Source organism: Hylaeus anthracinus, unplaced genomic scaffold (genome assembly GCF_026225885.1).
Source record: "Hylaeus anthracinus isolate JK02 unplaced genomic scaffold, UHH_iyHylAnth1.0_haploid 12002, whole genome shotgun sequence".
Lineage (NCBI taxonomy): Eukaryota > Metazoa > Arthropoda > Insecta > Hymenoptera > Colletidae > Hylaeus > Hylaeus anthracinus.
The window spans coordinates 14,308,515-14,321,030 of record NW_026534349.1 but is presented as its reverse complement, the minus strand read 5'-3'; the positions used below and the strand labels follow the sequence as shown (position 1 = coordinate 14,321,030).

Here is a 12,516-nt window from a genome sequence, read left to right as displayed (position 1 = left end):
TTTTGTGTAGACTGCGCCATCGTGCGGGTCTTTGCCGAAAAAAACCAAATATCGACGTGGTTGTGTACAGCATTTATCTGAAGATCGATAAACCTATGCAGGGTAAATCACCGAAATTTCTACGTTATCTACGGATGATCCTAGTGGGACATATACGTTATACGTATGTTGCAGTGAATACAGGGTGTTAAAAAGAAAGCATTCAATATTTATATGGTGTATAGGGCACACTGTACTGAATAAAAAAAGCTTTAGTAAACATAGGTCCAAAGGTCAACCGTTTCTGAGATATAAACATTTTCGTTTGCTAGTATCATGATTGACTTACTTGCTTCCATCGCATGCGATGTTTATGTCAGTGTTTATAAATTGCGTTCTGAATGTTCCCATTCAAGTGCCGACAATTTCGTCAATTTCATTTTTTCAATTTCGTGTACAGAAATGAACGATGGACACGTGAAAAATCTTCGATAAATATCGAAAACGCAGTAGTAAGTCAATCATGATACTAGCAAACAAAAATGTTTATATCTCAGAAACAACGGTTCACCTTTGGACCTATGTTTACTAAAGCTTTTTTACTCAGTACAGCGTACCCTATACACCATATACATATTGAATGCTTTTTTTTCAACAGCCTGTATATCTGGTTATATACCCGTATGAACACTTGTCTGTTTACGGGGTCGCAGTCACCGTGAAAGGAACGAAATTCTTCGAATGTTTTCGTTTCAAGAAACTATTTCTAGTCGCCGATATTTATAAATATAAGAGTTGACTATTTCTAAATTTTGTACTTTTACAATTAATAAGCAGACGTATTTTAGCCGTTTGCAGTTATATGTCAAGAGTAACTCGACATCACAATAAAAAAAGAAAGAAGCATGCTTTGAATTTCTTCGAGAATTTTTTTCTTATAAATAATAGAAATTCATTTTGTATGTTATTTGCCGAAATTTTGAAATTCATTCCCGTAAAAGTTTTGCTGTATATTCTAACTGAAAAATCTCTATGGAAGAAGAAAGACTTCTCACATGTGTGATATTTGGGAAAGGAACCCGCGAAATTGCATGTCGAAGACTGTTTCAAGCAATATTACATTATGAAAAATGATAAATTACGAACAATAAAGAATAATAAATTATTTTGTTTCAAACTTAAAATTCAATTTCTTGTAACGATCTATTCAAAGTATGCTTCATTAAGCACATTAACGACTGGCAAAACCAGCAAGGACAAGGCGTATAAAAAGTAAAGACTCACCAGAATCCGTCCATTGCTCGATAGAATCATCATACAACGTAGCCCAATCGTTCGTCAAGTCTTTATGAGACGCCATGGTCGATTATCGAGACCTGCACCTTCGACACCTGTTCGTCCAATGGTTCCACGATGAAGAAACCAAGATTTACGCCTCGTAACAATATCGTTTTATGATTTTCGTGTCACACCGAAAACGAAGCCATTTTTCCCGCGTAATGTCGAACGGAACGCACGGTCGACGACGCGAAATTTTGCACAACACACGCGAGCAACGATCCGATGGGAGATGAGAAACGAAGTCAGAACACAAACGAACACTCAAAGCAAATCAACGATTACCTTACGACACCCGGTTCTGGTTTGCTTTTCTTTCTATCCTTGTTCTTTCGTTCACCCGTGTGTACAACAAAATCTCTCGCTCCTTTACTAGTCTCACATATACACGCCTATCCTTGTTTCTCTACTTTCGTAGAGAACCAATATGTATCACTTTTCAGCGGAGGTCGATATCGCCTACTCTACTATTATACTTGTTATTATGGTCCAGAGACTACTACCATAACCCAGTTATTATTAAGTCGAACATTTTCAAACTGATCACACTTGTCGTTACCGCTTCGTACGAATTTGAACTTTTTACACGACGAACACTACAACGATGCGCATGCTCCATCATAGAGTCCTCTTCCACCGAAATTTTGAAACCGGATATTCGTAACCGAAGTCATCGATAATGTGAATATAATCGAACGGAAATAATGAAATATTTTATTTTTTAAACGAATTTTAAACAGAGGTGGGCACAATTCTCATCTAAATAAGAAACCCGATGATCTGAAATACTTTTATTTGTTCTTTTTTTTTGAAAAATTGTTCAATAAAAATTCTAATAAGAAGCGGAAGTACGTAAATGACTTGTATTTCGATCGAATAACGAATCGCTACACAAGTCTTTCTGGTAACGGCGGGAATTTGACTCTGGGTTGAATTAAATAAACGACTTTATCGTTACTTTAAAAGTTTAAAAGTATATTTTCCAAAAGTTTCAATTACGTTTTTTATGCTTCTGTTAACATTATTGTTTTAGATTGTTATTAATTATTAGCTAAACAATTACAGATATAAATAGCTTGATATGTAAAATAAAATAATTACTACAAATTATGCACAATTGTATTTATTTCATGAATAATATTCGATAATGTAAATTATGTACAATTTATTTATGGTTTCTTAACTTTCAAAAAGCCAGCTGTATTTGAAAAATATTTCGCGTTAGCTTCATTGATTTTCTTTTCTGCTGCTTGCGGGTTTACAATTTCCAAACCCTATAAATAAATATAGAAACTTAATTCGATGTTGAAAATTCTACTTTGGATTCAAAATTTTAATAATGAATACATAAATTTTCATTTTAATAAACTCATACAAACCCCATTGAAAATATTAATTATGTCAATAAATATCGGAGATAAATACACTTTTCATCGGACAGTTTATGCATTTTTAAATATTATTTTACCTGTAACGGAGTGAATGCAACACTGGATGCTGTACCAGAAACCTGTTTCTTAACAGTAGTACTACCACCCCACTGTTGCTGCTTTTGTAAATTTTTCTGAAGCGTTTTGGATATTCGCACCTTTGTTTTCTCATCGATTTGAGGCAATCTAATACGACCTGTTCCTGCCTTACCAATTGTGCCACGTGTGTAACCAAGATCTTCTTGATAAGCATCGTTCTCAATCTAAAAACATGAATACGTAATAAAATAAAATAATAATACAAATACTATAAAATATACAATTTTAAAACTAACGTCAGCGAAATTCATTCTATTTGCATGTTTTCTAAATTCGGTAATGGCATAACGTTCTTTCATTTTTCTGACACGTTTACCACCTCGCTTCTTTCGACCTGGATCGATAGGTTTTGGTAAAGGTTTAACAAATTTCACAGGAGGAGGTTCTTGCAACTTATCTAACTTCTTTTCAATTTCTTCGCGAAACATTTGACCAATATGACCATCTGTACTTTCATGACAAGCGTCAACACGGGCAGCTAACATACTTTTCGCTCCTACAAGTCTTGCTGCTTTCCTTCGCAAATCCTAAAAAAGTGTAATGAAACAATAGTGCATTTACAAAAAAATATACACACATATCTCAACTTACTGGTGGAGTATCTTGTACGATATCAGAGTAATATATAAAACCAGTATGGGGTAAAGTCGCTACTTGTGAAAATCCAGATAGTGTAGCTTTTTGAGATCCTAAAACTAGAACATTGCAAGCTGGCATTTTTGAAAGTTTTGTCAATCCTCCTGCAACACCTAGAATATAACAACACCCTGTATAATAAAGTAAATTTAAAAAGCTTTAAAGTTTCAAAGCAATATATTAGGAACTAATACCCATGATTTTTGCTGCTGTCGAGGCACCTACTATTACAGAAAGATTTGGGGCAATGAATGCCATTCTACTTTCTACATATTCAAATATTTTTAGTTTGCAGTTATTCAATTCTACCGCCATATCGCAAGCCTCGCAAATAGCCTCTTTTTCATCTTCTGTTAACAACTGTCTGCGAATAGAATTGTTTTGTTTTTAAAAAGAATTTACTCACATGTGATTTTAAAATTCTAGTCTTGCTGTATATCATATTACCCTTGCGTTGTTGATGCAGTAACTGAAACTACCATAATTGTTGCTTGAGTAAGAAACTGTTGTAATGTTTCATTATTCTTTGCTCTATCTAGGTCATTTCCCAATTCCCTAACAGTCATTACATATTCTAATGGACCAACAACTAAAGACTCTAGTTCTGGAAATCTTTTAGAATATTTGTCCCTAACAAACCGGTGTATTGTAGCTGAAAAATATAATATGTACCTTGCACAAATACAAAAACATCATGAAAGCATTTAAAATTCATAATATCAATTACATACTTATTTCATCATCTATATCTACAGCCATGTTATTAGCTTCGACGATGAGCTGATATTCTGGATCTGACTCAACAGGACCAATAATATCTACCGACCTCCTAAGAACTTTACTATACTTTTCTATTAAACGCATTACTCTTTGTAACTGCTCTGAATCACGTAGTTTCGCTAATTCTCTTACAGAAGCTACTTTTATTTCTGAAATTCGGATTAAATATTAATAACATAAAATTCCTGGCCGTAGTATATGATATATTTTTAAATTAAAGAACAAAAAATTCAACTATTACAATTTTTTAACTCAATAAAATGATATCGAAACGTTTTAAATACGTTTTAAATATCCATTGAAACGTGTATTTACGTCAAACTACATTATTCCTTAGTTTGAATTTACATTCGACAAATATTTATTAATGAATTCTTTAAAGTAAACGATGTTATAAAGAACAATTAACCTTCTTCGATGTTTTTGGAAACCGATGCCGGAATAAAATCCGGCTCCGGTTCTTCCATATCATGATCAGAATCATCATTTTCTTCAAGATCTGCTAGAAGTTCATCCGCTAACGACATGATTTCTTTGCAAACAAATTTTGTTAAAGTGTAAATACAGTTTTAACCTCTTTTATTTGACACCTAACCAAACTGCCGCAGGACAATTTTCACTACAAACTTGGGCGTTTTCCCACCGATGGCGCCACTAACCGAGTCGATACTTATGGCAGCACTGAATAATTATTTATAAAAATGATACAAAGCAAAGAATATTGACATCGGACAGAAATGGTAGGAACTATTTTCACAACATTTTTGGCGACAGCCATTTAGTTTTAATTTATATCGACTTATTATTTATACAAATAGTGTAAACTATTTGCATAACAACTTTCTCATTATGTCTTATTATACATACTTTAGACTAATTATAAGTTCTCATACTTTCATTTACTTGTAAACTAGAAAGATTGCAGCCATTAGCTCATATTATTTAGTATGCAATTGATAATGCCATCTGGCCTTACTGGGGATGTGCAGTTAGCAATTACATATTTATTGCATATAGAGACCCCAAAATTGGAGACAAAACCACGTCCTGAGACAAAAACCACATCCTAGCCACCTTTATCCTTAATCTAAATGTTGTGCCCCCCCCCCCCCCCCCCGCCCAAGCCGGGGGTGTATAGCAGTGTTTTTATTGTCAAATAGTACATTCACAATTTAGTTCAGTCACCTGCAACAGAAGAAACGTATATTATTCTCTATTCTTCAAAAATATAAAAAAAAATCCGTAGGTCTTCTTTTTTTTGTTCCTGCCCTAACTAAAAATACGAAGTTACTTCAAAACGGACGCGATTTATCAGACGCAACACTAATAGCAAACGCGATTCATTATTATTCGCAACACTACCCTGAAAGAAAACGCGAAAAATACTACTTGAAAATATGTGAATTATTTCAAATCGGACGCGATTTATCAGTCGCAACACTAACAGCAATCGCGATCAATGTTTATGCGCGACACTACCCTGAAAGAAAACGCGAAAAGTACTAATCAAAAGCAATCGCGAGGTGCATCATTATTCGAAAAACTAATCTATTAAGTATAAGAAGAACAAATCGCGTGCACCAAGTAATACGAATCCCTGATTAAAAATCCATCGCAACCATCTCAGGCTGCGGAGAATCATAGTGGCAGCCACTTTGGCTGCTTGGTGATTCCTCAAGTGATGATGGTGTCAAATTTTGGGCTTTTTATATGACGCAACACTAATTCAAATCGCGTGAATTTACAACAAATCGGTCGCGATTCATTTATGCGCAACACTAATGGCACTCGCGGCTGGTCTTTGAACGCAACTCTACCCTGAAAGAAAACGCGAAGAATTTTAATCAAAAGCTAAATTGCCTCTAAATACTACTTCCAAACGGACGCGATATTCATTATACGCAACTCTAATAGCACTCGCGGTTGATCTGTTTTACGCAACACTACCCTGAAATAAAACGCGAAAGATTCTATTCAAAAGCAAGACTCTTAATCATAACAAATCGGATGCGATCAATATTCATTTACATAAACGCAACTCTAATGGCACTCGCGGTTGATCTTTCATACGCAACACTACTCTGAAATAAAACGCGAACAATTCTAATAAAAACAATCTTCATAAACGAACGCGATTTATAGTTTCATGTCGCAACACTAAAACCAAACGTGAATTGCCACACAATGATATCCCACGCTGGGGTACATGACCCATCAAAATAAACTTAAATTACTACAACTACAGGCGAGTACAGTGACAACATAGTAATAATGACTTCCCATTTTCGAATTCGAAGATGGAGAGCCATTCGTTGCAGCCCTTTCTTGTGACAATTTGTCAGGGCCTCTCTTCTTTCTTCGGACGCATTGTCCCATCTGAAACTTATAGCTAGGATCGAGGTTCAGTGCAATACGTGGACGTTCAACCCGGTGAACCACACGTCTAGAACCTCGAGGGAACGAGCGTTTCGAAGAACCCTACTGATCACGACCGCGACCGCGAAGCAACGACTCAGAGAGTCGAGACCTGAAGAATCGATAGCAGATTCCGAAACAAACGAACAGAAGCTCTGTTTGCATCGTGATCGCAACGACTCCTCAAATCCACCTACAGGTGCAGACCCATCACGTACGCGCGCGACCTACCCAACTAAAGTGACGAGATCTGCCCTGGACCCTACCTACTGGGATTTAACATACACACCAGAAGTTAAGTTACCTACCTACCTAGCCCTATATTTAAAAATGGCAAAACAATCACACCAACACACACGCTCAACGATCCTCAATCAAGGCTCTCGGGCGCGACCTAAACTAGGGAGATGTCCCGGGACACCTCCGACACCCGAGGATACCATACGCAACATTCGCACTCTAAAGGTACGTACCAGTTCCTGAAATCGACTGACGAAGGCTAGCGACCATTGCGTATATGTAATATGTATATATCAATATTTATTTGCAAAGCTTGAATGTAATATAATCGTTGATAATTATATGCATTAGATCAATCATACAGTAGGTTCATCCTTTTATTAATTTATCATTGATTTAGGATAAAGATTAATATTAAAGCTAGAATGCATAGCAATAGAAATATAATGGTACGAAATACCATTTCATTTATAGATTATAATGAATGTTTTAACCGACGCAATTCCACATCCTAACCACACACACACACATGTGGAAATACATCGTGCACGATACGCTAGCGCAGAGTCAGTCGCCACACATATAATTATTATAAATTTTATAAACTAAGTCATCGTACCCATTGCCTTCGCTCACCCAAGTAGCACCTGGGCACGTGAATGACCTTAGGCAACGAAAACGGAAGGGATAAACCTGAAAATCCTTACTAAAAAGAATTATTAGTAAATCTAAGCGGTCTAGTATCGTATCCTTCTGCGTTATTTTACTTTCAGTAAAAATGACTCGAATTTTAATTTGTAATATTTATTAATATTGAACAATTTAATTATCAATAAAATAACTTTAATAAAAATTGAATTATTTATGAAAAAATGTGATATATAAGTTTTTGAAATAGTATAATTTATATTGAAAATTTAATATTCACATTGACCTAATAAAGTGATTCCCTTGTCAAAGTATACTTTCTAATTATAAAAAGATGCAAATCATGTTACTTTAACGCAGGAATCGACCTATCGCGAAACGTCCTTCTTGTACATACACGGAAAACTTCAACGTAAAGAATATGCATACACTTTCAATATATATTTTCAAAAACGTAGAAGAAGATAAAATCATTCAATAATATATATACTGAATAATACAGTATATATTAAATTTTAATTCAATATTATCATTTTTATGTATTGTATAAAATCCGAAGTACAAGAAGACCCTAGTCTAAACAAATAAATAAAACAAGAAATGTTACTATTCACGAATATGCTAAGCAATGCATACCCATGGTCACTATACTCGCCAAGGACCACATATACAACCAGTCACCCGTGCCGATTCAGACCTTTCGTCCTACGACATGATTGGGGACCGGAGGAACAGAAATGGATGCGACTCACCAACCGTTGTCTTGATACAGGACATCGTAGTGGCTCTGCTGTCGCTGATCATCGGAGTAGCTCTGCTGTCGCTGATCATCGGGACAGCTCTGCATTATCCACGTCAATATCGCAGTACCTCTGCTTTATGTGGGTCGAACTTCGAAGTCCTTTTGTTTGATGAATTGATGATGTAGAAAATCTGCAACAAAAGTTACATGAATTAATAACATGTTTCAAAAATTACACTAGTTACAATATTAAAACATTAAAATTGCAAAAACATTTACGTCTGTACAAAAAAGATACGCGAATATTAAAAAAATGTTTAACTTTGATCTGTTATGTTTCTAACATATTTAAAGTACATTATAAAAATGTGTAGCTTCATAAATATTTCAAGTTTCTAAAAAGCGTAGTGTATATTTTTGTAGTTTTTAACATTTATATTGTACCTTTGTTATACATATAAAAATTGTATGATTTTGCAGATTTATACAATTTTTTCTTACGTTCGTTATAAATTGACAAATTTTATGAGTTGAAGCACTCTTACTATGATACGCTACATTTTCTAGAACTTGAACATTTTTTCAGCATTTATATATCTAGGTATCTTTTCTCTGTTTCGTTAAATTTGTAAGAAATTATGAAAATGTATATCATCGTACAAGTTCACAATTTCTAGAAAATGTAGCGTACCATAGTAAAAGTGCTTTTAATCATAAAATTTATCAATTTATAATGAATGTAAGAAAAAATTGTAACTTTACAAATTTATACAATTTGTGTCTAACAAAAGAATCTAGTTATTAAAGGAATTTTTAAGATTTTACCTTTTATGTTTCATGATACACATATTTAGAAGCCATTATAAATATGTTAGAAACATAAAAGATGAAATCTTAAACATTTTTTCAATATTTAGATGCTTTTGTTAAGGAGATATAAATTATATGTATAATTCTGCAAATTTGTACAATTTTATTCTATATTCATAATGAGCTAATAAAGTTTGAATGTACGTTATTTGAATTGCAATTGTAATTAATATTATATCATAAATATTATTTCTTTATGGTCAAGATGGTCAAAACGATTAAAATCATTATTTTTCTATTTACATATTATTCTGCTTTCCCCGGTAAGCTGCACAATTTTTCTGGCGTTTTGATGTCCACTTTCGATCGAAATTTTCAACGTAAAGTAGTCATTTGAACGTGAAATGGCGGTTGGCGAACATCACGCAGACTCGTGGCGTCAGATCCTGGAACATTCAAGAATTCGAATTAGAAGCCAAGTTACAATAAATATATATTTGTACTGTATCCAAGCAATAAATTAACTTGGAAAACCGGAAAATAAACTTACTCTGTAATAATATTACTCTGGAATACGTACTCTCCCAGTACGAATTGATATTCGAATGAATATCAATTGGTACCTCATGGAGAACGAAAATGACGAAAGTACGAAATCGATCTATTTTTCTCAAAAATCCGATTCAATTAACAAGGAATAGTATTAATATATTAAAGACACGGTAAGAAGTAACCCAAGGTAGAAATAGCAACAATTAGATATTAATTGAAATGAATTATGCTTACCTATTAATTGCCGGATCACCGATCGACGCGACATGTCTGCTCTCTGCAATTGCCGCCGAACGAAGGACGCCTCGTTCTCGGCGTCGTTCTTCTGCGCAGTGGGTTGCCGGTTCTCGGCCAATGAAATTTCAGTATTTAAAAGTTCCAAAGAAACGTTAAACGTGATTGGTTGTCACTTTTCCATATCATGCGCGGTCTTTTTGAACGGAAATTGTAATTGAAAAGTGAAAATATCGACATGTATGATATATGTAGATATACATTATTACCCTTATCTGTACGAAATTCCCGAGATTCTTTTCTTTCGTTCATGTAAAAGCAAGGGAGAAACTTGTTTACGTTTAGTAACCTTACTAACTTTGATAGATGTTTACAATCGATTTCCAATCACTTATTCTTTCATGTAGCTACACACAAACCGATACATCACTTATTAGAATAACTTTATTAGCTCTTTCTTAACCTAAATTATGCATCTTTTTGTAATACAGATCACTTATCTCACAGGACATTAATTCTGAATTACATTAATTACGTTAGATTAAAGATTCAATGGTTTAGGTTGATATGACGTGATCGAGCAATTTATGTAGTATGATTATCCTAATTTTGGAATAATACAACGAATGTTATTACATTTATTAATTGTAAACCAGTAAGAACAAGATTATTAAATTAAAACATTGGTAAAATATGTTGCTTTTATATGCAGTCAATAAATCAGGTCGCAGAACATAATCAGTAAAATTAATGAATCAACATATGTCAAGAATAGAGATATTTATTTTGTAAATAACACAAATTAATAATACAAATCTCAGATTCTCAAGCTCTGTAATGTTTTCTGTAATTAAAGTTCCGTAAAATGAACTTAAAGCTCATATGTTCAATGTTTTCAAATATAAGATTATGGAATGCACATCAATGCACATTGTTGAAGTCTAAGGACTTTAATTGTTTCATATATTTTCTCTGCTTAAATGGCACGACGAGTACCGACGGAAACCGACGGCTACCGACACCGACGCTGAAATTTTCATAACAGTGTTAGTGTTACTCGCCGTACGCTAGATATGTGTGTATGTGTGTATGTGTGATGCCTACTAGCGCCGCGTGGTTTTATGTCTCCAACTAAAGACGTGGTTCCACTTCCCCGCATTTACGCTTTGACTACTTGCTAAAACCTGCCTCTGGTTTTGTCAGTGGAAGGTGCTGCCATCTGTAAAAATCCAGATTACACGAGTCCTTGCTCTGATTCTTTTAGTTTTTCACAATATTTCCAAAGAAGCTTTCTTAAACCTCAAACGAATTCATTTATACATAAAATCAAATCTGATTTACAGAAATTTGAAGAAAAATCACAGATGTACATTTTCATCTCTTTTTATTAATCAGTAGATAGAAGAAGAAAAAAGGCACTGGAGAAACAGATTAAAGCGCGGCAATATTTGAAGCGCAATATTATAATAAGCAATTTTTTCTAAGTAGTTTACAACGTCACACAAATAAATAATAAACATTCATTATTTTCGATTGAATTTAAGAAAGAAGCTTTCCTATGATAAATAGTTGCAGAAATCAACTTCAACATACTTCAACTGGGACTTCTTATACAGCAAGTAAAAAATAACAGATTGATAGCTTAAATTCTTCTTTAATTTCGTGTTGACATTTTGCTGCATTCCTGTTATAACATGAATATCTATGAAATTAGATTGTCTATTTATATAAACACGACCACATAAAATAATTGAGTGCAACTCGCGAAAGAAACTTTCGGGACAACCTAATATAATTTCTTTTGACATTAAAAATACAGAAAGCGTAAAATTTACCATGGAATAATCAAGTTCGTGTTTGAATCACGTGTCTAAAACCACATTTTACTATCGATATTGCCAAGGACACCGTAGCTATGTTCACGTTGTTACTTCTTGGAAGGCGCATGCGCACTCGGAATCAGGACCTCAGAAACGCCGGAGTTTCGCTTCTGTAAGAGTACTAGTGGCGCGGCTATTAGATGCTACGAACGCTTCGTCGAGTGCGGGTAGTGGAGTTTACATCGTGCTTTGGTCGCGCACGTTTGGGAGAGTTTACGTCCACAATGGACGGCTTGGTACCTGTTGCACGGCTCGGCGCGGACCGGTTCCAGTCGCTCGTTTATCGACGTTTGTCTTAATAGGAAAAGTGATCCGTATTCGGGCGAGGATGAACTGTCGCGATCGTCATTGTTGACGTTTCTCGTGGGGTGACAGTGGTGGCAGCCACCGCTGCCTTGTGTCACAATTTTTGCGCGTAAACGGAACGCAGGATTACGTTAGCCGCAACTGAGATAATGGGGATCGTGCAGAGCCGTGCCGGCGAGGGCGATGGCGTTGTGCGTGAAGTGTTCATCGGTGGTGTCAAGGGCGGCGCGCCTCATCAATCCTGTCAACCTAGCCTCGGCATGGGAAGTTTGGGTGGACCACACGCACGGAGTGGCAGCGTCCGTAGCGCGCCAAGGCAACCGATGCCCGACGCCGTCGAGCTCGAGAGGCGCTTCACGAAAGTGCTGGTGAGTTTTCGACACTTTTTCTTCCTTCGTTTCCCTCTACACGTTTGTATACAGCCTCC

General features: G+C 35.2%; 3 protein-coding genes across 5 annotated transcripts in view; 1 reads left to right on the top strand and 2 right to left on the bottom strand.

The window, feature by feature from the left end:
• Positions 1-2,142, bottom strand: part of LOC128891680 (cerebellar degeneration-related protein 2) — a 125,461-nt gene extending 123,319 nt beyond the window's left edge. The window contains exon 1 of the mRNA XM_054151368.1: positions 1,264-2,142. Within this exon, the coding sequence (XP_054007343.1) occupies positions 1,264-1,339 (76 nt within the window). The 5' untranslated portion in view covers positions 1,340-2,142. The remainder of the gene's footprint in view (positions 1-1,263) is intronic.
• A 152-nt stretch (positions 2,143-2,294) lies between these two features.
• Positions 2,295-4,894, bottom strand: LOC128891692 (U4/U6 small nuclear ribonucleoprotein Prp31). Its single transcript, XM_054151401.1, has 8 exons — positions 4,672-4,894; positions 4,214-4,411; positions 3,930-4,134; positions 3,677-3,846; positions 3,438-3,595; positions 3,083-3,373; positions 2,786-3,010; positions 2,295-2,591 (listed from the first exon to the last, which is right to left on the bottom strand). Exons 1-8 carry the CDS (start codon positions 4,787-4,789, stop codon positions 2,487-2,489), a joined length of 1,470 nt encoding a protein of 489 aa, XP_054007376.1. The 5' UTR covers positions 4,790-4,894; the 3' UTR covers positions 2,295-2,486.
• Positions 4,895-11,896: 7,002 nt separating this feature from the next.
• The window catches only part of LOC128891677 (formin-like protein), a 61,497-nt gene continuing 60,877 nt past the window's right edge, over positions 11,897-12,516 (top strand). For all 3 annotated transcript variants that reach the window (XM_054151362.1, XM_054151361.1, XM_054151363.1), the window contains exon 1: positions 11,897-12,457. In XM_054151362.1, coding sequence (XP_054007337.1) covers positions 12,239-12,457 — 219 coding nt within the window. In that variant the 5' untranslated portion in view covers positions 11,897-12,238. The remainder of the gene's footprint in view (positions 12,458-12,516) is intronic.